Source organism: Schistocerca nitens, chromosome 6, assembly GCF_023898315.1.
Source record: "Schistocerca nitens isolate TAMUIC-IGC-003100 chromosome 6, iqSchNite1.1, whole genome shotgun sequence".
NCBI lineage: Eukaryota > Metazoa > Arthropoda > Insecta > Orthoptera > Acrididae > Schistocerca > Schistocerca nitens.
In genome coordinates, this window is record NC_064619.1 from 49,356,600 (window position 1) to 49,383,742 (window position 27,143).

General features: G+C 42.2%; 1 protein-coding gene and 1 non-coding gene across 2 annotated transcripts in view; both read left to right on the top strand.

Moving 5' to 3' along the window:
- Window positions 1-23,663: 23,663 nt before the first annotated feature.
- Trnat-ugu (transfer RNA threonine (anticodon UGU)) lies at window positions 23,664-23,738 on the top strand. The gene has a single exon. It is a non-coding gene; the product is annotated as a tRNA-Thr (tRNA).
- Window positions 23,739-25,296: 1,558 nt separating this feature from the next.
- Window positions 25,297-27,143, top strand: part of LOC126263225 (arrestin domain-containing protein 1-like) — a 118,800-nt gene continuing 116,953 nt past the window's right edge. The window contains exons 1-3 of the mRNA XM_049960309.1: window positions 25,297-25,411; window positions 25,485-25,610; window positions 26,633-26,859. Coding sequence (XP_049816266.1) covers window positions 25,297-25,411; window positions 25,485-25,610; window positions 26,633-26,859 — 468 coding nt within the window. The remainder of the gene's footprint in view (window positions 25,412-25,484; window positions 25,611-26,632; window positions 26,860-27,143) is intronic.

Genomic DNA, 27,143 nt, shown 5'->3' on the forward strand with positions numbered 1-27,143 from the left:
GTGACTGGCTGACCACGCACAAGCTCCTGAAAGTGGATCCCTTTTGGCCGTTAACTAACTACCAGAACCTTCCGTGCCATATCTGGCGCCAGACTTCCCAGTTAATCCCTAGTCAAAATGCGCATGCGCGAGCGGATTAGTACGCCCGAGCGCCGCAACGTGGCACCACAACCTTATCTGCTTTTCGACAGACGGCAGTTCTCGGTTATGCCTACTGGACACTGCGTTAGCCGAAACTGCAGTCGGGCTACAATGATATTATTCTATGAGAGAACCGAATGTTTCACAGATACGTAGCCGGCCGCTGGTGGCCGAGCGGTTCTGGCGCTACAGTCTGGAACCGCGCGACCGCTACGGTCGCAGGTTCGAATCCTGCCTCGGGCATGGATGTTTGTGTTGTCCTTAGGTTAGTTAGGTTTAAGTAGTTCTAAGTTCTAGGGGACTTATGACCTCAGCAGTTGAGTCCCATAGTGCTCAGAACCATTTGAACCATTTTGAACAGATACGTAGTTTGACCACAGTCCTGTTACCGCCCTTGTGTCGACGAAATCTCTACATCCTGAATTTAAAATAAAAGATTATTCAGTGTTCATGCATGGCTAGGATTGACATAGATGTTGAAACAAAATCCACAGAAATACAATCATAAAATGAATGTGGGGAGGAACTTCAAACGCCCGGAAAAATTAACCAACGCGTCACTACTGAGCACAATGCTTGTATGAATGTATGTATGAGAAGAACGAAGTAGAACATAAATTACTTAATTTTTACACAGATTATTTTATGGACCAGTCACTCTTCTCAGATGATTTGACAGCTTTAAGAAGATCAGCTTGCTTATTTTCATAATGAAAAACGTTTATACAGCTCATTTGAAAGTTATAAGTGAAGTAAGATGCTCTCAGCTGTTGATACATCCAAAGATTACGTTTCTCAATCCAATGAGCTCCCATCAATGAAAAAATTCTCGTAAAATTAAAATTATGTCCTACAAATGAAAACATATACTGGCATATCTTCATTAATTCTGACTTCTGAACGCTGAACTCGGTTTCTGAAAGACTCTAGTCATTTGTTCTGGGGTGGTAATACTGACTCTGAAACTTTTGAAGCCAGAAATTTTTTCAAATGCACATACTCATCAAACATTGATGACTCACAAGCACCTACTTCGTTTCCTTTTATACAGACCAATGTGCTTTCTATGTCTTCCCATTCCAGTAATTTAGTCAAAAATGGCCACTCAAAAATATCGAAACCTGATAGTTGATAAGATCATTTCGTAAGACAAGTAACGGTAGTTTAATAAAATTCTTTTACGTCACAGAAACGTTTCGGTGATTAGTTCAAAGCAATGACCTTCGTCATTTTTTAATTTTTTTTTTAATCTTTCATACCCAAATAATAGCCGTTTCCTCCCCCCTGCAGTGAAAATATTGTATTCGCAATCATGACCTTCACTTGAATCCCAGATATGTTGCTTCTCTCAACTTTCTTTATTTCATTACTGAACAAACTCAGCTGAAGGTGAATAAACCAAGAGCAAGCGTCGCTTAAAGGAGCAGGGAATAATTTTACCAAGATCTTCGGTGGTTTTTCTTCCGACAAGAAAAAAAATTTCAGACCATCCCGCAGTTGTAAGATTCTCTCGGCTATAGGCATTAAAGACAGTTTGACAAAAGTTCTCTATTCCAAGTATCCACAAATTCACAAAAGTCAGCAAATTTTGAGATCCTAATTGTGTAGACGCAAAACCAGTTAAAAAGTTGCAGCACAGTTGATATCGACAGTTAAAATATCTGCAGCAGTTGAAACAGTGTTTGTAAAATGTGTGCTGGATGGCTCACTCTTTCCCAGGTCTTCCCAAATTTCGTTTTTGGGCTGCTTAAAATGTTGTTTCCACCTCTACGATTCAACCTACCGCAATTGGTGTTCCAGTCATCGCCGCAAAATTCTGCAAAAACTTTTAAACTAATTTTAAGATCTGCGAGTGCTTAAACGTGTAAGTTTGATATAGTATCTGTAACGTCTCCTAACAAAACACATATTATATGTGGTGAAAAAGGATAAAAGAATAATTAAACTGGATGATTGTAATTGCGTAGACAATGATTGCGTGAACATTATGTAATAAAGAGAAACCATTATGTGTCATGTTTTATACTTGTATAGAATTATGTACCGATTTTTTTAAAGATAATATCTGTGTCGGCGAGTACTGAAACCGCCACAGACGATACTTATTAAATATAAAACAAAGATGAGAATATGTCACAACGAGTATAAATAGTAGTGACCGAGCATTAACTTCTCTGTCGTCTTCTTGGAGTTACGTGAGTAGGAAGAGCCTGTGACGTTATATTGTATGCCTGTGTAGCATTCTTTTGTCAAGATTGGGAGGACGCCATTAGGTACCGATTTGTAAAGGTGTGTAATAATTTAATCTGTCTAAACGTTTTGAGTAGAGTTACTTAGTGAAAACTTGCATTATGATTTGTAATAAGCTTGCCTTGTATTTTATCCCATTCTTTTAAGACATTTTCAGCTATTTAAATATTATTCGTGGTGCAGAGCTGCGCTACGAACGAACGAGCCGCTGCCGCAGCGCATTCAAACTGCATTAAATGAAACCGTGGTGCAGAGCTGCGCTACGAACGAACGAGCCGCTGCCGCAGCGCATTCAAACTGCATTAAATGAAACCAATCATACCGCAAAGAAGCGGACAGGTACTAGTGAACTAAAATTATTTCTTTCAGCTTTCGGAATTGCAGGGCAGAGCAGCAGATTTTATGATGTGTTTTACAGGTGGACGCGGGCTGCGGATATATTATTAACAGTGCAAAAAGATAATCTACTTTCATAACATAAAAGAAATCTTGCTGTGCATAGCTCTGGTCCAAACATTACGAGGTTTGTCCGGAAAATACGTATAAAAGTTGAATAATGTCTTTATGTTACAAGTTGCAGTCACCGCCAGGTAGGACTACTGCTGTAATCAATCCCATCAACGCTCAGTTCGAGTCAGAGCACTCTGCGTGAAGGTGGGAGTGTGCGGCAGCTTGTTGACAGTTACCCTTTTTCACATGCCGTCGGCATGGAGCTCTCTCCGGTTGAGGAACAGCGCGTCAACATCAAGTTTCTTGCAAAGCTAGGCAAGAATGGCCGTGAGATTTTTGAGTGTTTGAAACAGGTTTACGGAGACAATTCTCTGAAGGAACCAACCGTGAACAAGTGGTTAAAAAGCTTCCGGGATGGCCGAGAAGAAGTGAACGATGACCCTAGCCCAGGACGCCCGTCGACATCGAGTTCCGGTGCAAATCTTGAACGAATTCGAGCTTGTGTTCTTAAAGACCATAGATTGACAGTCAGAATGATTGCTGACGAGCTGTCAATCCCCAAAACAATCGTTCACGAAATCCTGACACAAAAACTTGAAATGAAGAAATTGTGTGCGAAAATCATTCCGAAGCTCTTGACACCAGAACAGAAAGCAAAGAAGGTTGAGTGTTATGAGGATTGGTTGGAAGCAGAGGAACGAGGGGACTTTCTCAACCGAGTCATCACTGGAGACGAGTCCTGGTGTTACGAATTCGATGTGGAGCTCTAATCTCAAAGCAAGGAATGGAAACTAGCAGGAGAACTGAACAAAAAAGTCGCGAAAATCAAGGTCCAATGTGAAGACAATGTTGATTTCTTTTTTCTAGGGGCATTGTTCACAAGGAATTTGTCCCTCCCGGCCAGAGAGTGAACGGAAATTTTTACGTTGAAGTTCTGACACGTCTCAGAGCTCGTGTGACCCGAGTTCGACCGGAGTTGGCAAAAGGGGGCAGGTGGATCCTTCATCACAATACGCCCGCTCACACGTCGCTCGTTGTGCGCGAGTTTTTGGCCCGAAGCTCAATCACCGTTACAGAAAACCCGCCTTATTCACCCGATTTAGCCCCGTGTGACTTCTTCATGTTCCCGAAATGCAAAATGGTGCTTCGGGGACGGCACTTGGGAGATGTGGAAGCCATCAAGGCGGAAACGACACGGCAACTGAACAACATCACAACTGAAGACATACAGCAATGTTATCATCAGTGGAAACGGCGTTGGCAGAAGTGTATCGCGTCTCAGGGTGAGTACTTTGAAGGAAACCATATTGTAATACCTGAATAATTCTAAAATAAAGTTATTATTCAACTTTTATACGTATTTTCCGAACAAACCTCGTATAGTAAAAACATATTTTTCTCTGATAATAGTCTCATGTTCTCGTGTTAGTCGTGTTACTTATTGGTGTTTTACTGTTAACAAAAATCCACTCCAAAATTTTGATGTTGAACAAACATTGCGTACTGGAACATCAGTATTGATAACGAAATAATTTTCAGCAACTGTAAAGTAAGGAAGATATGTTGAACTGTATAGCGAGTTGCAGTAACGAAACTGGTCCGAGCACGGGGCTCACAACCCGAACCACACGCCACTGTTAAGCACTAATGAAGGACTGGGTCCCTTACTTCGGTTGCACGTAATTCATTAAGGTCAATCCAACACATTTATTTCAAATAACATAAATGAAGTTACATTTAAATCTGTATGACATTAAACAGGATTAAAAAAAATTTTTTGTGTCAGCTGATTTAGGGCGTGAAGTGCGAGTTAAGCAAATAACCAGATAAACTAAACAATTCACCGTAATTCAAAAGAAAGAGAAAAACAAAATTGACTCAATACACCCCACTCCCCACTGACAAATATCCAAAAAACCTTACAATACTACTCAAAAGAATACACTGAAGTGGGGAGCAGTCATTCACCCGACAGAACACTTCAAAATGAGTTCGATAACACAGCTGCGTGCCCCAGAAAACAGCAAGACATTAAATACACTTCATTTGACGAATAACAAATACTCATTAACATTACGCCACTCCTGTATGAACTGCAGTGTCCCAAAGAAACAGGCGCTTATTCTAAAAGAACAATTTTTTATATGTTTAAATTACAGCATTGAGGAATTCCAAAAGATGTCCAATCGAACCCCCCCCCCCCCCCTTTCAGTTGAGGCACAAATCTTTCCCCTTTCTAGGCGGATGCTGAGCCAGAAACACAGAATGCCACGAAAACACAGTTTTGCTGTGAAATCTTACAGGACACCCGGAAGCAGTAACAGACAAGGGGTCGGCACCCACAAATAACACAGGCTAAGAGTCAGGCTGGGAGCACATCCTACGAGAACTTGTTCACACTATGCTCACCACAAACTGTAGACATTCCGGCCGAACATCCGCTTGCGGTGGCTGCCAGAAGGACGAAACAACCAACAGGCCCACGCCGTGCTTCTCACACAGGCACCTAAATTTGCCCAAACATCTAGTCCAACACCAACTCCGGACTCCCCTCTCACTGCGAGGCTTGGCACAATTTATATGAAATGCCTTCCAGGCAACCAGTAACCGCCGCAGGAATTTCGCGATTAGCAAACAGTCCCAGCGTAACAGACATCACACATGTGCTTACGCCCAAGCTACACCTCCGCCAGTCTCACCGTCCGCCCCAAACCGACTGCCTCTCGCCGTCCCGCGCGCCCCAGCCGAAAACGCAAAGATCCTCATGCCCGGGGACGCGCCGAAGATAACAAGCCGATCGCTGATGATCGACCAGCGATCTGGCTCAGCCTCCCCCCCCCCCTTAACGTAAAACCCCCTGGATGAGGTTACACAAGCAGGAACTTAGGCAACTACCCAACATTGCTAAGCTTGATTTATGATATGTGCACTCTTTTTTCCTGGCCAGATTGTTGATGCCGTACACGGTAGGTCACTGGGGTGAGGACCTGAAGAACCTGATAGCGGCCCTCAAAGCGAGGCTCAAATTTAGATGATGCTTTATGTCCTTTCCCCCGTCCTGGCACATGCCTAACAAAAACCAGGTCGCCCCCTCTGATGTTAGCAGGACGACGTCCCTTGTATCGTGCCGCCTCCCTCTTGTGGGCGAGATCTGTATTGGCCCTTGCTCTCTGCCAATTCTCGTGGATAATTTCTGCTGATATCTCCTCTGGCAACAGGTCCGAGATCGACCACAAGTTAGCAAGCAGAGAATTTACAGAATAGGGCAACAGTAAAGCAGCCAGGGTGGTTTGATGCGATTCATGTTGTTGTTGTGGTCTTCAGTCCTGAGATTGGTTTGATGCAGCTCTCCATGCTACTCTATCCTGTGCAAGCTTCTTCATCTCCCAGTACCTACTGCAACCTACATCCTTCTGAATCTGCTTCGTGTATTCATCTCTTGGTCTCCCTCTACGATTTTTACCCTCCACGCTGCCCTCCAATACTAAATTGGTGATCCCCTGATGCCTCAGAACATGTCCTACCAACCGGTCCCGTCTTCTGGTCAAGTTGTGCCACAAACTTCTCTTCTCCCCAATCCTATTCAGTACTTCCTCATTAGTTATGTGATCTACCCATCTAATCTTCAGCATTCTTCTGTAGCACCACATTTCGAAAGCTTCTATTCTCTTCTTGTCCAAACAATTTATCGTCCATGTTTCACTTCCATACATGGCTACACTCCATACAAATACTTTCAGAAATGACTTCCTGACACTTAAATCTATACTCGATGTTAACAAATTTCTCTTCTTCAGAAACGATTTCCTTGCCATTGCCACTCTACATTTTATATCCTCTCTACTTCGACCATCATCAGTTATTTTGCTCCCAAAATAGCAAAACTCCTTTACTACTTTAAGTGTCTCATTTCCTAATCTAATTCCCTCAGCATCACCCGACTTAATTCGACTACATTCCATTATCCTCGTTTTGCTTTTGTTGATGTTCATCTTATATCCTCCTTTCAAGACACTGTCCATTCCGTTCAACTGCTCTTCCAAGTCCTTTGCTGTCTCTGACAGAATTACAATGTCATCGGCGAACCTCAAAGTTTTTATTTCTTCACCATGGATTTTAATTCCTACTCCGAATTTTTCTTTTGTTTCCTTTACTGCTTGCTCAATATACAGATTGAATAACATCGGGGAGAGGCTACAACCCTGTCTTACTCCCTTCCCAACCACTGCTTCCCTTTCATGTCCCTCGACTCTTATAACTGCCATCTGGTTTCTGTACAAATTGTAAATAGCCTTTCGCTCCTTGTATTTTACCCCTGCCACCTTTAGAATTTGAAAGAGAGTATTCCACTCAACATTGTCAAAAGCTTTCTCTAAGTCTACAAATGCTAGAAACGTAGGTTTGCCTTTCCTTAATCTTTCTTTTAAGATAAGTCGTAAGGTCAGTATTGCCTCACGTGTTCCAGTGTTTCTACGGAATCCAAACTGATCTTCCCCGAGGTTGGCTTCTATTAGTTTTTCCATTCGTCTGTAAAGAATTTGTGTTAGTATTTTGCAGCTGTGACTTATTAAACTGATAGTTCGGTAATTTTCACATCTGTCAACACCTGCTTTTTTGGGATTGGAGTTATTATATTCTTCTTGAAGTCTGAGGGTATTTCGCCTGTTTCATACATCTTGCTCACCAGATGGTAGAGTTTTGTCAGGACTGGCTCTCCCAAGGCCGTCAGTAGTTCCAATGGAATGTTGTCTACTCCGGGGGCCTTGTTTCGACTCAGGTCTTTCAGTGCTCTGTCAAACTCTTCACGTAGTATCGTATCTCCCATTTCATCTTCATCTACATCCTCTTCCATTTCCATAATATTGTCCTCAAGTACATCGCCCTTGTATAGACCCTCTATATACTCCTTCCACCTTTCTGCTTTCCCTTCCTTGCTTAGAACTGGGTTTCCATCTGAGCTCTTCATATTCATACAAGTGGTTCTCTTATCTCCAAAGGTCTCTTTAATTTTCCTGTAGGCAGTATCTATCTTACCCCTAGTGAGATAAGCCTCTCCATCCTTACATTTGTCCTCTAGCCATCCCTGCTTAGCCATTTTTCACTTCCTGTCGATCTCATTTTTGAGACGTTTGTATTACTTTTTGCCTTCTTCATTTACTGCATTTTTATATTTTCTCCTTTCATCAATTAAATTCAATATTTCATCTGTTACCCAAGGATTTCTACTAGACCTCGTCTTTTTACCTACTTGATCCTCTGCTGCCTTCACTACTTCATCCCTCAAAGCTACCCATTCTTCTTCTACTGTATTTCTTTCCCCCATTCCTGTCAATTGTTCCCTTATGCTCTCCCTGAAACTCTGTACAACCTCTGGTTCTTTCAGTTTATCCAGGTCCCATCTCATTAAATTCCCACCTTTTTGCAGTTTCTTCAGTTTTAATCTACAGGTCATAACCAATAGATTGTGGTCAGAGTCCACATCTGCCCCTGGAAATGTCTTACAATTTAAAACCTGGTTCCTAAATCTCTGTCTTACCATTATGTAATCTATCTGATACCTTTTAGTATCTCCAGGGTTCTTCCATGTATACAACCTTCTTTCATGGCGGGCAGTATTGAAGGCCAAATTGAGCCACGGGAGGGATCCATCCCATTTGGTCCGGCTCTTCTCGTGATAAATTATCAAGGCGGATTTAAGGTTTCGGTTAAAATGCTCAGCGAACGAAGGCTGCGGATAATAGGGTGTCGTCGTGCCATGAGTCACGTCTTGATGAAAACAAAACCTTCGAAACTCTTTTGAAACAAAGCCAGGCGTATTATCACTAACCAAAACCTTCGGCGGACCAAACAAGGAGAAAATCCTCTCCAGATGAGCAATAGTATTCTTGGCCGTGAATCCGGTGCTCAGAAACATCTAGACAAATCGAGTGAAAGCATCAACCGCCACCAAAATATATTTGTACACAGCCTGGGTACGGGGCAGTTGGCCCACATAATCAATACGACGCTCAGCACGTGAAGACTGAAGCAACCCCCGAAGCGCGTTAGAACTAGGTGTAGCCATACTGCATTCCCTGCAGGCTCTCACCATTTTCCTAACATCCCGATATAGGGTTGTCCACGTCAAAGATTCTCTAATCTTACTAGTAGTTTTAAAGACCCCCAGATGTCCTCCAAGAACCGAACAGTGATAATACCTAAAGACGGCTGGGATCAAGGATTTGGGCAAGCAAATCTTAAACCTCTGATCATAGTGAGTACAAAAACACAAAATTCCTCTCCTAAGCTCGTAAACCGAGATCGTGCCTCCGGCTTCCAGCCGCTCCCTGATCCTGGCCACCTCCGTGTCCTGATGCTGCTCCTCTTCCAGGTTCTTCAACAACTCCGGCACTTCCCCTAAGACAGCAGCTTGTAATGGTACTTGAATTACGTAACCATTGTGGTACCTCACCTGAACCTCTCGATACCAATAATATTCTACTGTATTTCTGTTAACTACTTATCATATTTCTGAGACAACATTCAGATTTCATTTCACTTTTGATACATCGATATGTTTATATTGAAATGATATTATTCTTATGTGTATTCTTTCTTTTGTCACTATGATCTTTGACGTACTTGTAACTCTGATTTTTGGGCGCGTAAGCGATAGTTAGTTAGTTGTTAAGTTGTTAGAGAGTCGGACCCAGAAAAGGTCTAGTCTTGAACGTCATGTTGGAAAGATGCATTTTGTAGTTGGCTTATAAAATGTGAGGTAGATGTTTTCAAGTATGTTTTGTATTGTGAAGTGATGTTTTGTGTGTTACGTGATATTGCAATAAATGCAATTAAAAGGAAGTGTAACTTAAATTCGGAGTGCTGATTATTATTTTATATCACCATTTTTCCCGAGGACATGCAGATTTACTGTATGATTAAATGATGATGGCGTCCTCTTGGGTAAAATATTCCGGAGGTAAAATAGTCCCCCATTCGGATCTCCGGGCGGGGACTACTCAAGAGGACGTCGTTATCAGGAGAAAGAAAACTGGCGTTCTACGGATCGGAGCGTGGAATGTCAGATCCCTTAATCGGGCAGGTAGGTTAGAAAATTTAAAAAGGGAAATGGATAGGTTAAAGTTAGATATAGTGGGAATTAGTGAGGTTCGGTGGCAGGAGGAACAAGACTTTTGGTCAGGTGAATACAGGGTTATAAATACAAAATCAAATAGGGGTAATGCAGGAGTAGGTTTAATAATGAATAAAAAAATAGGATTGCGGGTTAGCTACTACAAACAGCATAGTGAACGCATTATTGTGGCCAAGATAGACACAAAGCCCATGCCTACTACAGTAGTACAAGTTTATATGCCAACTAGCTCTGCAGATGATGAAGAAATAGATGAAATGTATGACGAGATAAAAGAAATTATTCAGGTAGTGAAGGGAGACGAAAATTTAATAGTCATGGGTGACTGGAATTCTCGGTAGGAAAAGGGAGAGAAGGAAACATAGTAGGTGAATATGGATTGGGGGGAAGAAATGAAAGAGGAAGCCGCCTTGTAGAATTTTGCACAGAGCATGACTTAATCATAGCTAACACTTGGTTCAAGAATCATAAAAGAAGGTTGTATACCTGGAAGAATCCTGGAGATACTAAAAGGTATCAGATAGATTATATAATGGTAAGACAGAGACTCAGGAACCAGGTTCTAAATCGTAGGACATTTCCAGGGGCAGATGTGGACTCTGACCACAATCTATTGGTTATGAACTGTAGATTAAAACTGAAGAAATTGCAAAAAGGTGGGAATTTACGGAGATGGGACCTGGATAAACTGACTAAACCAGAGGTTGTACAGAGTTTCAGGGAGAGCATAAGGGAACAATTGACAGGAATGGGGGAAAGAAATACAGTAGAAGACAAATGGGTAGCTCTGATGGATGAAGTAGTGAAGGCAGCAGAGGATCAAGTAGGTAAAAAGACGAGGGCTAGTAGAAATCCTTGGGTAACAGAAGAAATATTGAATTTAATTGATGAAAGGAGAAAATATAAAAATGCAGTAAATGAAGCAGGCAAAAAGGAATACAAGCATCTCAAAAATGAGATCGACAGGAAGTGCAAAATGGCTAAGCAGGGATGGCTAGAGGACAAATGTAAGGATGTAGAGGCTTATCTCACTAGGGGTAAGATAGATACAGCCTACAAGAAAATTAAAGAGACCTTTGGAGAAAAGAGAGCCACTTGTATGAATATCAAGAGCTCAGATGGAAACCCAGTTCTAAGCAAAGAGGGGAAAGCAGAAAGGTGGAAGGAGTATATAGAGGGTTTATACAAGGGCGATGTACATGAGGACAATATTATGGAAATGGAAGAGGATGTAGATGAAGACGAAATGGGAGATAAGATACTGCGTGAAGAGTTTGACAGAGCACTGAAAGACCTGAGTCGAAACAAGGCCCCTGGAGTAGACAACATTCCATTAGAACTACTGATGGCCTTGGGAGAGCCAGTCATGACAAAACTCTACCATCTGGTGAGCAAGATGTATGAGACAGGCGAAATACCCTCAGACTTCAAGAAGAATATAATAATTCCAATCCCATAGAAAGCAGGTGTTGACAGATGTGAAAATTGCCGAACTATCAGTTTCATAAGTCACAGCTGCAAAATACTAACGCGAATTCTTTACAGACGAATGGAAAATCTGGTAGAAGCGGACCTCGGGGAAGATCAGTTTGGATTCCGTAGAAATGTTGGAACACGTGAGGCAATGCTAACCTTACGACTTATCTTAGAAGAAAGATTAAGAAAAGGCAAACCTACGTTTCTAGCATTTGCAGACTTAGAGAAAGCTTTTGACAATGTTAACTGGAATACTCTCTTTCAAATTCTGAAGGTGGCAGGGGTAAAATACAGTGAGCGAAAGGCTATTTACAATTTGTACAGAAACCAGGTGGCAGTTATAAGAGTCGAGGGGCATGAAAGGGAAGCAGTGGTTGGGAAAGGAGTGAGACAGGGTTGTAGCCTCTCCCCGATGTTATTCAATCTGTATATTGAGCAAGCAGTAAAGGAAACAAAAGAAAAATTCGGAGTAGGTATTAAAATTCATGGAGAAGAAGTAAAAACTTTGAGGTTCGCCGATGACATTGTAATTCTGTCAGAGACAGCAAAGGACTTGGAAGAGCAGTTGAACGAAATGGACAGTGTCTTGAAAGGAGGATATAAGATGAACATCAACTAATGCAAAATGAGGATAATGGAATGTAGTCAAATTAAATCGGGTGATGCTGAGGGGATTAGATTAGGAAATGAGACATTTGAAGTAGTAAAGGAGTTTTGCTATTTAGGGAGTAAAATAACTGATGATGGTCGAAGTAGAGAGGAAAATAAAATGTAGACTGGCAATGGCAAGGAAATCGTTTCTGAAGAAGAGAAATTTGTTAACATCTAGTATAGATTTAAGTGTCAGGAAGTCGTTTCTGAAAGTATTTGTATGGAATGTAGCCATGTATGGAAGTGAAACATGGACCATAACCAGTTTGGACAAGAAGAGAATAGAAGCTTTCGAAATGTGGTGCTACAGAAGAATGCTGAAGATAAGGTGGGTAGATCACGTAACTAATGAGGAGGTATTGAATAGGATTGGGGAGAAGAGAAGTTTGTGGCACAACTTGACTAGAAGAAGGGATCGGTTGGTAGGACATGTTTTGAGGCATCAAGGGATCACAAATTTAGCATTGGAGGGCAGCGTGGAGGATAAGAATCGTAGAGGGAGACCAAGAGATCAATACACTAAGCAGATTCAGAAGGATGTAGGTTGCAGTAGGTACTGGGAGATGATGAAGCTTGCACAGGATAGAGTAGCATGGAGAGCTGCATCAAACCAGTCTCAGGACTGAAGACCACAACAACAACAACATATCTGTACTTATCTATACCGAGCGAGGTGGCGCAGTGGTTAGACACTGGACTCGCATTCGGGAGGACGACGGTTCAATTCCGCGTCCGGCCATCTTGATTTAGGTTTTCCGTGTTTTCCCTAAATCACTCCAGGCAAATGCTTGGATGGTTCCTCTGAAAGGGCACGGCCGACGTCCTTCCCCATCCTTCCCTAATCCGATGAGACCGATGACCTCGCTGTCTGGTCTCCTTCCCCAAACAACCCCCAAATTATCTATATATCAGTACTTTTACTTCCCTTTTTATTTATTTCACTACAGTGACAGTAATTTTTAAGAGTTATCGACAGCTAGCTAAACAAGAGCTTACTAGTATGAAAATTAACATGAAATTTCTTCTGTTATGTTACTGCAAATCGACACTATGAGGTTTCCCGTAAGCTATTGAGTTCTGTGATTGCTAATTACTTGTTTAATGAGGCACTTCGTTTCGGAATTCTGTCGCAATAGCTGCTGTGAGATGAGTTTGGCAAATTACACTGTGACAAAGAAAGTACAATTACGCCAGTCACCAAGAGAAATGTGGCCGTTACTCACAAATGGTGATGCTTCTTCGAATGAGAAAAGATTAACAATTCACACAAAAATAGATTGCCAACTATGTTGGATTTTTGTGGAATCCCCGTAACCCATCGTTATTTTAAACACTGAGCGACTGGAATGGAAACTTACCAAAGGATTTTATTCCTTCTCTTGATCTGAGCAGTATTAAAATAATGACGGGCGTTCCTTCAAGCAGAATGATAGGCACATGCCAGATACTGGTTACTCACCTACAGCTTGCCAAACTGACAATGTGTGATCGCGAATAAAATAGTTGTTATTGAGAAAAATAAACAGTTGATCTGTTGTACAACACAATGGTCAGTGTATTGTCAGCAGCGGAGGATGATGGGCGCGACAGGAATGCATATAACCATGTGTGCCTTGTGAGTTGGAGTTCGAAAAACATTGTCATGAAAGTAGATCTGCCTTTGTCAGCAGTACATTTCAACAAATTAAATATATCTAATCATAACACTCTTTTAGGATATTCCTACTTTCGTAACAATACCGACCATTTTCTTCATTTGTGTAGCCTGTTGTATAATTAGTTTGTTAATGCTGATAATGTGCATGCAACAATTGAAATGCTGTTTCTCATCACGGCGAACCAATTCAAACATTGTTATTTGTGACTGCTTTTCGACTGTTTCTAGCTTGCAGTAGAAATGTGATGTTCACATGCATGTAGTACAGTGTGTCGTATTATATTATTAGATCCATATCCAAGTAATCACAGTGAGACTTCTATACTTCAGATCTTGGACGCTTTTTACCAGGAGCACAAAGGGACCACACGTGTGGAGATTATCATTTTCTAAATTTTTGTAACAGATCATACAGATACGCCAGCGTACTTGTCTGCGAAGAGATACCTCGTGATGACTGGGTGTTGTGTGCTGTCCTTAGGTTAGTTAGGTTTAAGTAGTTCTAAGTTCTAGGTGACTGATGACCATGGATGTTAAGTTCCATAGCGCTCAGAGCCATTTGAACCATTTTTTTTTTTTTGCGAAGAGATAACCTTGTTTTACTTTCCTGCCTTGCTTCTTAATCATATATATTTATAATATTCCTTGCTTCCTTATTCACTACCCTCTGTCCCTTCTTGCGATCTGAAAAAATCCCGGAGGCATATGATAAAATTCCAGCGGCCAATGGCTCATCAGTTACTGAAGTATGCATTTTTCTTGACAGAAGAAAAACAAAACAAAAAAAAAACTATACAGATATAAATAACAGAAAAGTATAATGTACTAACGAAGAAAGCTGGAACGTTTAAATGGGGAAAAACGAAACACTACCTAAAGACAATAAAATTTTGTACACAGTAAAGCAAAATTTATCGTATGGGCAATACTACCACAACTCATATACGCCATTCCCAGGTGAGCATATGGCCGGGCTACTTTTACGCTCGCGCCGGCCGAAGTGGCCTAGCGGTTCTAGGCCCTTCAGTCTGGAACTGCAAGTATAGAAGTCTCACTGTGATTACTTGGATATGCATGTAATGATGTAATACGACACACTGTACTACATGCATGAGAACATCACATTTCCACTCTCAAGCTAGAAACAGTCGAAAAGCAGTCACAAACAACAATGCTTGAATTGGTTCGCCGTGATGAGAAACAGCATTTCAATTGTTGCATGCACATTGTCAGCATTAATAAACTAATTATACAACAGCCTACACAAATAAAGAAAATGATCGGTATTATTACGAAAGTAGGAATATCCTAAAAGAGTGTTATGATTAGATATATTTAATTTGTTGAAATGTACTGCTGACAAAGGCAGATCTACTTTCATGACAATGTTTTTCGTACTCCAACTCACAAGGCAGACATGGCTAGTTTGTGCATTCTTGTCGCGCGCATTATCCTCCGCTGCTGACAATACACCTACCATTGTGTTGTGCGACAGATCAATTGTTTACTTTTCTCAATAACAACTATTTTATTCGCGATTACACATTGTCAGTTTGGCAAGCCGTAGGTGAGTAACCAGTATCTGGCATGTGCCTATGATTCCGCCTGAAGGAACGCTCGTCATTATTTTAATACTCCTCAGATCAAGAGCAGGAATAAAATCCTTTGGTAAGTTTCCATTCCAGTCGCTCAGTGTTAAAAATACGATGGGTTACGGGGATTCTACCAACATTCCAACAGAATTGGCAATCTATTTTTGTGTGAGTTGTTAATCTTTTCTCATTCAAAGAAGCATCACCGTTTGTGAGTAACGGCCACATTTCTCTTGGTGACTGGCGTAATTGTACTTTCTTTGTCACAGTGTAATTTGCCAAACTCATCTCACAGCAGCTATTGAGACAGAATTCCGAAACGGAATGCCTCATTAAACAAGTAATTGGCAATCACAGAGCTCAACAGGTTACGAAAAACCTTATTGTGTCGGTTTGCAGTAACATAAAAAAAATGAAATTTCATGTTAATTTTCATACTAGGAAGCTCTTGTTTCGCTAACTGTCGATAACTCTTAAAAAATTACTGTCACTGTAGTGAAATAAATAAAAAGGAAAGTAAAAGTACTGATATATCGCCATAGATAAGGAAGTTTCGTGTGTTTAAGAATTGGCAAAACACTCTCCTCCTTGTGTGCTATCATTCGCCAAACTTTCGTTTCGATATCTCGAGCAGTTTAGGAGATACGAGAGATGTTGCGAGTATTTCATTCTCGCGGGCGTGAGATTGGAAGTGAGCGCGCTACATGGCATCCATTTTCTCGAGATCGGAGGCAGATAGAGACCTCCTCCCAAGTCTAAACAAAAATTCAACATGTTAGCTAAATTTCATATGCAGCAATATATGGTGTAATACGCACCAAACGCAAAATCATAGCGACCCCTAATATTCGTTGCAAACTTTTTGAGATTTGCATAGTGTTTTACTAAAATGTGTATATCACAATAAGAATGGTCATTGGCGAGATGATGGGCACTTCGCCACAAAGCTGACATATAACGCTACAAGTTAGGCAAAAATCAAATATTTTCAGTGAATAGTTTCTGTAAAATAGTTTGAGGAAGATAGGTGGCGCGCGCTTCGGTTCTGTCAGCGCAGAGCGTCGCCAGTCGGCGCTTGCCAAGTACGCGTCGCAATATGCACTGGACCCGCGCGACTCGTGCGGCACTTGGGTGTCGCGCTGTAGTGTTGTGTCACGTCACGCGTGCTATACGCGTCTCAATTTGCACCTATCCTATCAGCACTTCGTCTCCAGCGCCTCTTCTGGGCTCGTGACTATATCACTTGGACCCGAAAAGACGGGAAAATCATGGCTTGGTCAGATGAGTCCCGATTTCAGTTGGTAAGAGCTGATGGTAGGATTTGAGTGTGGCGCAGACCCCACGGAGCCAGGGACCCAAGTTGTCGACAAGGCACTGTGCCAGCTGGCGGTAGCTCTACAGTGCTATGGGCTGTGTTTACGTGGAATGGAGTGCGTCCTCTGGTCGAACTGAAGCGATCATTGACGGGAAATGGTTACGTTCGCCTACTTGGATACCATTTGCAACCATTCGTAGACTTCATGTTCCCAAACGTCGATGGAAGTTTTATGGATGACAATGTGCCAAGTCACTGGATCACAGTTGTTCGTGACTGGTTCCAAAAACAGTCTGGACAATTTTAGCGAATGATTTGGCTACTCAGATCGCCCGATATGAATCGCATCGAACGTTTATGGGATGTAATCGAGAGGTCAGAACTTGCACAAAATACTGCATTGGCAACACTTTCGCAATTACCGAAGCTGTAGAGGCTGCATGGCTCAACATTTCTGCAGGAGACTTTCAACTACTTGTTGAGTCCATGCCACTTCGAGTTGCTGCAGTACGCCGGGCAAGACGAGGTCCGACACGACATTAGGTGTCCCATGACTTTTGGTACCTCAGAGTATGACATATTTAAATATCGATCGGTATTCTGTTATTATCAAGAGTATACAGAGTGGTCCATTGATCGTGACCGGGCTAAATATCTCACAAAATAAGCGCCGAACGAAAAAACTACAAAGAACGAAACTTTGTCTAGCTTGAAGGGGGAAACCAGATGGCGCCATGGTTGGCCGACTAGATGGCGCTGCCACAGGCCAAACGGAAATCAACTGCGTTTTTTAAATAGGAACCCCCATTTTTTATTACGTATTCGCGTAGTACGTAAAGAAATATGAATGTTTTAGTTGGACCACTTTTTTCGCTTTGTGATAGATGGCGCTGTAATAGTCACAAACATATAGCTCACAATTTTAGACGAGCAGTTGGTAACAGGTAGGTTTTTTAAATTCAAATATAGAGCGTAGGTACGTTTGAACATTTTATTTCGGTTGTTCCAATGTGATACATGTACCTTTGTGAACTTATCATTTCTGAGAACGCATGCTGCTGCAGCGCGATTGCCTGTAACTACCACATTAATGCAATAAATGCTCAAAATGATGTCCGTCAACCTCAATGCATTTGGCAATACGTGTAACGACTATCCTCTCAACAGCGAGTAGTTCGCCTTCCGTGATGTTCGCAGATGCATTGACAATGCGCTGACGCATGTTGTCATGCGTTGTCGGTGGATCACGATAGCAAATATCGTTCAACTTTCCCCACAGAAAGAAATCCGAGGACGTCAGATCCGGTGAAAGTGCAGGCCATGGTATGGTGCTTCGACGACCAATCCACCTGCCATGAAATATGCTATTCAGTACCGCTTCAACCGCACGCGAGCTATTTGCCGCACATCCATTATGTTGGAAGTACATCGCCATTCTGTCATGCAGTGAAACATCTTGTAGAACCATCGGTAGAACATTACGTAGGAAATCAGCATACATTGCACCATTTAGATTTCCATCGGTAAAATGGGGGCCAATTATCCTCTCTCCCATAATGCCGCACCATACATTAACCCGCCAAGGTCGCTGATGTTCCACTTGTCGCAACCATCGTGGATTTTCCGTTGCCCAATAGTGCATTTTAAGCCGGTTTACGTTACCGCTGTTGGTGAATGACGCTTCGTCGCTAAATAGAACGCGTGCAAAAAATTTGTCTTCGTCCCGTAATTTCTCTTGTGCCCAGTGGCAGAACTGTACACGACGTTCAAAGTCATCGCCAAGCAATTCCTGGTGCACAGAAATATGGTACGGATGCAATCGATGTTGATGTAGCATTCTCAGCTTCGAAGTTTTTGAGATTCCCGATTCTCGCGCAATTTGTCTGCTACTGATGTGCGGATTAGCCGTGACAGCAGCTAAAATACCTACATGGGCGTCATCATTTGTTGCAGGTCGTGGTTGACGTTTCACATGTGGCTGAACACTTCCTGTTTACTTAAATAACGTAACTATCCGGCGAACGGTCCTGACATTTGGATGATGTCCAGGATACCGAGGAGCATACATAGCACACGCCCGCTGGGCATTTTGATCACAATAGCCATGAATCAACACGAAATCGACCTTTTCCGCAATGGGTAAGGTCCATTTTAACACGGGTAATGTATCACGAAACAAATACCGTCCGCACTGGCGGAATGTTACGTGATACCACGTACTTACACGTTTGTGACTGTTACAGCGCCATCTATCACAAAGTGAAAAAAGTGGTCCAAGTAAAACATTCATATTTCTTTAAGTAATACACGAATATGTAGTAAAAAATGAGGGTTCATATTTAAATAAACACAGTTTATATCCGCAGCGCCATCTAGCAGGCCAACCATAGCGCCATCTGGTTTCCCCCTTCAAGCTAGACGAGTTTCGTTCTTTGTAGTTTTTGCGTTTGACGCTTATTTAGTGAGATATTAGGCCCGGTCACTATCAATAGACCACCCTGTATAGGTGAAGAGAGAGTAGAGCTTCGTGAAAGATTTAAATTTTCCTTCTGATCGCTGACTTCAGGCTGGCCTGTTGACAGGCATTTCCCACTCTTCGTTTGTCTATGAAAATTACCACAATATACTTTTCCCCAAATGACTAATAAAGTTTTTTGATTTACCCTGATTACTTTCAATCAATTTAATTTTTTTTTGGTAAGCTAGACATCACGCTTATCATAGCACAAAAAAGATGAATATGTGCTGTGCAGAGTCAGGGATGTAAAAGAAGTGAACTAGCTTTTCAACATATCCAGCAGCTTCGAAGACAATTAAATCAAGACATTCTGACATACTTGCCCCTTTTGACGTGTTAGTATTAGTACCCATGTCATGTAGTATAATGCATCATGTCAAGTAAAGTAACACAATACGTGGTTCATGAAACATGCCATTATGTCACCCAACATGACATTTGCTGCGTCGCGCAATAAGACACAACATGTCATTAAAACATAGAATGGGCGCATCTCAATTCTGGGATACTTCCCTTTACAGAGGCACCCCCACTCTCAGATACTTCCTATTGTAGATGCATCCCACTCTCTAGCAGCACATAAATTTGTGTCTGTTTGTTCTTACACCGCACACCATACAGGTAATGGGGGAAGTGTTTTCCCCTCACGCTCTCCCACACAGCAACCAAAAAATTGTTTTTGCTTCCCCCACCCCAGGAACAAATCCACCCCCCCCCTCCCTAAATTTTATCCCATAGAAAAACTTTTTTTAGCTATTACACGCATGCTCTTCAGCCATATGATATTATACGTTGTTTACTATGGCTAGTGGATCTTTTGGATTTTGGGTACAGGTTCAGGGACTTAGCCTATAAACTGCAAGATGCAGGTGTACCAACACATTGCAGCTAAGAGAGCTCACTGGACTCAGGAAACAGGGATAATTCGTAAAAAAGAACGAATATGTCAAGATGTCTCGATTTAAATATCTCTGAAGCTGTGAGATAAGTCGAAAAGCAAGTTCCCTTCTTTTACATCCCTAATTCTGCCCAGGAAATATTAGTCTTTTTTGTGCCATGACAGAAACATTTTTCTTTCTCGTTTCCAGCCCTTACTCTACCATACTTTTGACATTAGATAGGCATAGCTTGGCACCCGGTTAGTTTTTTGTTGGCACGGGCAACAACCGACCCAGTATAGGATTTTTTATTGTTTTTCGAACCAAGTTGCCTATATCGTGGCAACGGATAAAGCTTTCACAAAACAATGGGACGACCATTGATGATATGTATTTGTCTGTCTACTTACAAAATTTAAACCGATTCGCACAAGTTTGAATCATAGAAGTGGCACGCGAAAGAAAACCTTTTGAAAGTGACTTCATTTTTATCGTCAGTATACATTTTTTATTTATTTGATTTGCTTTAAACAGTTTCCGCGCATTCACTCCACGTAAGAACAAAATTTACGTGCTACATTTAGCTCCACTTTAAACCTTCGTATCTAGACAACAGATAAAGATTATTGGATGAAAAAATTTCGTTTCGACTTTATCCATTTATTTACCTTCGTGTAAAGTTTGAACCGATTAGTACAAGTTCGAAGTACAAAAGTAGCTCGTTTAAAAATCCTCCCAGGAAGACCTTTGTTTGCGTGTTTTTTAGTGTAAAATCCCAACGGTGCACATACAAACGGTGCTACTAGCTGAGCATTAATTTTACTCCAATTAAAATATGTTGCCAAAGGAATTAATCGATTCGCACAACTTGCTTGGGCTCAGGTTCGTATTTCAAAACTTGCTCGACATACTTTAATCCAGGAAGACAGATGGGTACGCAAATGGCCTCTGATTCGGGCTAAACCAAAAACTTAAAAGCCCATGTTACTAGTTCAAATAAGAACTGAGCACCAAGACCCCACTCCCCTCCCCCAACCGCGATTCTCCGCGCTGACTTTTCAGACATACGAAGGGCGTTCAATAAGTAATGGAACGCATTTTTTTCCTCGGCGTATTTCGGTTAAGAAAAATGAGGAATTTATTGAGGGACATGGTTGAATATTCCCGCATCAGCCCCTATAATTTCATGAAGTTCCGCTTGGTGGTCGCGCTATACGTAGCCTTCAAATGGTTCAAATGGCTCTGAGCACTATGGGACTCAACTGCTGAGGTCATTAGTCCCCTAGAACTTAGAACTAGTTAAACCTAACTAACCTAAGGACATCACAAACATCCATGCCCGAGGCAGGATTCGAACCTGCGACCGTAGCGGTCTTGCGGTTCCAGACTGCAGCGCCTTTAACCGCACGGCCACTTCGGCCGGCTACGTAGCCTTCGAAATGGCGTCTGTAAGTAGGCTATGTTCCAGAGAGGTGTGATTGAGTTCCTTTTGGTGGGAAATCAGAGCACCGCAGATATTCATAGGCGCTTGCAGAATGTCTACAAAGACTTGCTAGTGCACAAAAGCACGGTGAGTCGTTGGGCGAGGGGTCTGAAACCATCCCAACAAGGTCTCACAAAAATGTACGATCTCCCGCGTACGGCCGGCAATACACAGCTGTGACTCCTGAATGTTAGAATGTGCGGCCATTCTCATTCTAGGTGATCGACGGATCACAATCAGACACTTCGCTACTCAACTGGATGTCTGTGTTGGCAATGCTGACACATTCGTCCATCAGTTGGCGTACTCGAAGGCGTCTGCCCGCTCGCTTCCTCGCCGCCTAACAGAGCACCATAAAAAGCAACGAAGGACCATCTGTGCCGAATTGCTTGCGCACGACGAAGTTGATCGTGACAATTTTTTGTCGAACTTCGTCACAGGCAATGAAACGTGAGTCCATCACTACGAACCAAAAATGAAACGGGAATCCATGGAGCAGCGCCATATCACCTTTCCTCCGAAGAAAAAGTTAAAGCCGCACCCTCAGTCGGTAAAATCATGGCGACGGTCTTCTAGGAATAAGAAGAAATTATTCTCGATTGGGATTTGCACTCTGCAGCGGAGTGTGCGCTGATATGAAAGTTCCTGGCAGATTAAAACTGTGTGCCGGACCGAGACTCGAACTTGGTCCCGAGTCTCGGGTCTCGGTCCGGCACACAGTTTTAATCTGCCAGGAAGTTTCGTATCAGCGCACACTCCGCTGCGGAGTGAGAATTTCATTCTGGAAACATCCCCCAGGCTGTGGCTAAGCCATGTCTCCGCAATATCCTTTGTTTCAGGAGTGCTAGTTCTGCAAGGTTCGCAGGAAAGCTTCTGTAAAGTTTGGAAGGTAGGAGACGAGGTACTGGCAGAAGTAAGGCTGTGAGCACGGGGCGTGAGTCGTGCTTGGGTAGCTCAGTTGGTAGAGCACTTGCCCGCGAAAGGCAAAGGTTCCGAGTCCGAGTCTCGGTCCGGCACACAGTTTTAATCTGCCAGAAAGTTTCAGAAATTATTCTGTTTGAAATGATAATTAAATCAAGACCCTAAGCTGCCGACAGGCCTTGATATACATCAACAGGGACAGTTGAAAATGTGTGCCCTGACTGCGACTCGAACCCGGGATCTCCTCCCTACATGGCAGACGCTCTATCCATCTGAGCCACCGAGAGCACAGAGGATAGTGCGACTGCAGCGATTTATCCCTTGCACGCTCGCCGTGAAACCCACATTCCCAACTTAATGTCCATGCACTAAATTCGTAGTGCCCCCGCCCATTACACTTTATTACTCGCGGCAGACAATCTTACCGGCCATTGACCTACTTCTGTGCGGATGGACACGCATTGCTCATGTCCGAAAGAAGATACCATCTTCATGTAGTTAAGGCCAACCGGCCATTGACCTTCTTCTCTGCGGATGCACACACATTGCCCGAACTCTTACGGGACTCGCTAAGATTGTCTGCCACGAGTTATGAGTGTAATGGGCAGGGGCATTACGAATGTAGTTGTGGTGTCACCGCCAGACACCACACTTGCTAGGTGGTAGCTTTAAATCGGCCGCGGTCCATTAGTACATGTCGGACCCGCGTGTCGCCACTGACAGTGATCGCAGACCGAGCGCCACCACACGGCAGGTCTCGAGAGACGGACTAGCACTCGCCCCAGTTGTACGGACGACTTCGCTAGCGATGCACACTGACGAAGCCTCGCTCATTTGCAGAGCAGATAGTTAGAATAGCCTTCAGCTAAGTTAATGGCTACGACCTAGCAAGGCGCCATTAGCATTACATAGCTTGTATCTAAACAGTCTCACTTGTATCGTCAAGAGCGATATACCACAAGGATGGATTAATGTTAAGTATTCCAGGAGCTACGTACTTTTCTTTATAGCATTCATTACGTATCCTGTTTCAGACCTATCTACTAGCCTGCGTGAGTTAACGCGTGCCTTTCGGCTACTTCCGAGTGGCGTGGCTGTCTTGTTACGCCACAACAGTAGTGTGTGGACATTAAGTTGGGAATGTGGGTCTCACGGGGAGCGTGCAAGGGATAATTCCCTGCAGCCGCACTACGCTCTGTGCCCTCGGTGGCTCAGCTGGATAGAGCGTCTGCCATGTAAGCAGGATATCCCGGGTTCGATCCCCGGTCGGGGCACACGTTTTTAACTGTCCCTGTTGATGTATACCAACGCCTGTCGGCAGCTTAGGATCTCTGAAAGAACAGATACCATATTCAAATATTCTGTTTGATGTCCTCTCTCATCGTGCAACGATCAACTCTACCACTGTGCTACCCTCAGGGAATTAAAGAATCGACTTCAACGTGTTCACCGTCACTAAAAGGCAAACAATCGTCTCCTTCTCCTTGACAACGCAGGGCCTCACTCAGGTCTGCACACCCGAGAGGAGCTTACAAAACTTCATTGGACTGTTCTGCCTCGTGCGCATACAGCCCAGACCTCGCACCTCCCGACTCCCATCTGTTTGGCCCATTGAAGATTGCACTCCGCGGGAAGCAGTACGTGGACGATAGGGGGCAGCAAGACTGGCGTCGACCAAAAGAGTAGCACTACGTGCGAAAACAGGCCCTCCCAGTAAGGTGGCGTAAAGCTATCGCATTGAACGGAGACTACGTTGCAAAATAAGGTTTTGTAGCCAAAAGAGTGGGAATAATATGATGTGTTGGAATCCTAAATAACACCAAACCTCTTTCAGAATAAAAATGTGTTGCATTACTTACTGATTGTCTATTGTATTTGTTTCAGCGCTACCGCCCTGAAACGGTTATGTAATTTCTATGGAGTCTTGTTTTCGCTCCGTTGAAATAATTGACCAAAAAATTTGTATGACACGCTGATTACCCATTAAAATAAATTACAGAAGTTAGCCCTCAATAAATAAGATTAACCGATGGACTTTAATCATCACTGGTCACAAATGTAATCTACAGATGAACCCCGTCGCTGTTGCAAGTGTGCAGTTATGTATAATTTGTCGTGTTCCACACTGCCATGGGTTGCCCCCCCCCCCCCCCCCTGCCTTTCCCCCGAGATGGGAGCCACGAAACATGAATGTGTTCGTGCTTTTCCTACTGCTTTCGGTTCGCCGCTTTCCAGTAATATCGTCCTGGCAGGCGTCGGATGGACATGTGAAACTGCTCCGCAGGCCACTGTTTTAAATCAAGAAGAAATACGGAACTTGTATACAATATGCTTAAATGATCACCTAAATCATGGCAAACGAAGAAGAACAAGATATATGATTCACATGTAAAGAAGCAAATAATTAACACACGGTGGTCAGATTACTACAGTCGTAAGGAAAAGCAACTATCTGTTTTGATGCTACTCCTTTCACTTGTGTCGAAGTCAAGAAACGAATCTGGAATCCCCAATCTTGCTGTGCTGTATCTTATATATATATGGGAAACACACATCATAAATTCATGTAAAAAAATCAGAGAATTAAAACTATCTTGTTGCCTATCTTGTTTTTCATTGTGAGCTTCCCAGAGGCATGATTGTAGTTTACAACAATTGGCAGTGATGTTTTGAATAACCGCGCCTTAACAATAGGTAGTGGCGGCGAGAGTCGGAGAGTTAGGTGAAACGTGATTGGGGAATCCTTCAGGTGGTAGGGCGCTCCAGTCGTAGTTGTACTTTGCTGCGTATGTTAAATCTTGTGAGACACTCAGATCTGGTTTATTTGAGAAGATGCAGAACTCTAAACTCCAGATATCGTTATCCAACGCTTCGAAAATATACTTTCCAGGGCAAGTTGTACGCGGTGAAGTGGAACTATATTTAAATGAACCGCTGAGCTTCTCAGGTAAATGAAGGATAATGTAAGGGACAATGTTTTTCGTGTGAAAATTTTTAATAAAACGCTTTTTCTGTTTCAGTCATTATAACATCTATTTCTGGAATTGCCACCATTAAAACAAATGGTACAGAAGGTAGCCCTCAACGGAATAAACGAGTTCGAGTATACTTTGAAAAGGTTTTCCAGTTCTGCTGCGTCTCGAATGGTAAGAATCATTTAAGTATTCATAAGATTTTTTTAACAAAAAGAAGGAAGTGATGCTTCCGCATTTGTTGAACTCTTGCTCACCATTGCGTGGATTAAACAGTTTCGTTCGTTGAATCGGACTATAAATTTCTTTCGTATTGGTGTAAGTTAATTTGTCAGAAAAATAAAGTTTGACAGAAGTACAGTCTTGAGTGGGATATTGGACCTCACACCCTCACAGAAATTTTGTTTTTGTTGAACGACTGTTCTGTAGCGTAGCTCGAGTTTGAGGTTTGGTTGAAAGGTGATTGGCGAAGCCAACGAATGTGAATGCCACATAAGGTTTTCATAATAAGAGACTGGCCTGTGTATGACTTAGTTCGCGCCAAATGTAAACTTACTTTGCCATATTCAACCCACTTTTCGTCATAAAAACAAAAGTTGAAAGGTAAATTCAGAAAACGCGAATTAAGTAATGGACAGGTCCCCGACTAGTATTTTGATACATATTTTGTACGCGTACGTAACTACCTAAACCGCAAGGGAGGACCACCAATAGTGTAGTCCTCATTGTATTCGAGTACTTAAGTCGGCGGAATTACTGTATGAGAGCTTACACACACTATTGTAAAAATCATGATTAGACGTTGAAAACATCCTGTGTATGCGACACTTTCACTTTTGGGTGAATCAGAAAATGCCGGTACCTGTGAATAATTTACTTTTGGCCTACATGGTTGTAATTTTAGGACGTATTGATGGTCATTCGACCTTCTTCATGACGTGAATGAAGAATTAGATTTCCTTGTTTATGTTCAGAATTTTTTTGATAGGTATCATAATCATAGTTAGCCCCACTGAGTTATAGTAATTAGTGCATCGAGGGGTAACATATGTGGTAATTGTTCATACATACAGAGCACTTTCTTTTCTTTTTTAAAATAAATTCTTTTATTAATTGTTAAGGCACATTTTTACTGCTTCAGTTTGTAAAATTTTGATCAGAGAAATTATAGCAATTACGTCCTATTTTTTCCACAGGAGTAAACAATAAAAATCCACTTTGGAATGAAGGATCACATAAATATAATTTTACATACAAGCTTCCAAAAGGCATCCCATCCTCATTTGAATCTCCTGATGGTCATGTGAGGTACAAAATTTGTGCCTTTGTTGATGCTGCCGAGACACAGAACCAAAACTTGACAGATATGAGATTCTTTTGTGTCAACAGTGTTTTAAATTTAAATGGAATCAACAAAATATCGGTGTGTATAACTTTGTTGAAGTTGAATATACTTTTGCATTTCATTGGACGTTTCAGTACTGGTAGGGCTACTTAATGAAGAAGCATTCTATTAGAGATCTACTTATTAGTTACTTTTTCATGCTCTTCATTAACTCAGTGTGCCAGTGCTTCTCCTTTCTTTACAGTTCAACTAATGGTGTGTAATACTGTCACTTCAAGTATTCTTCTTGAGGTAAGAGATAAGGAAATGAAAAGCTGTATAACTGACATTTAAGTCTAGCAAGAACTACCCAGTATCTTTTT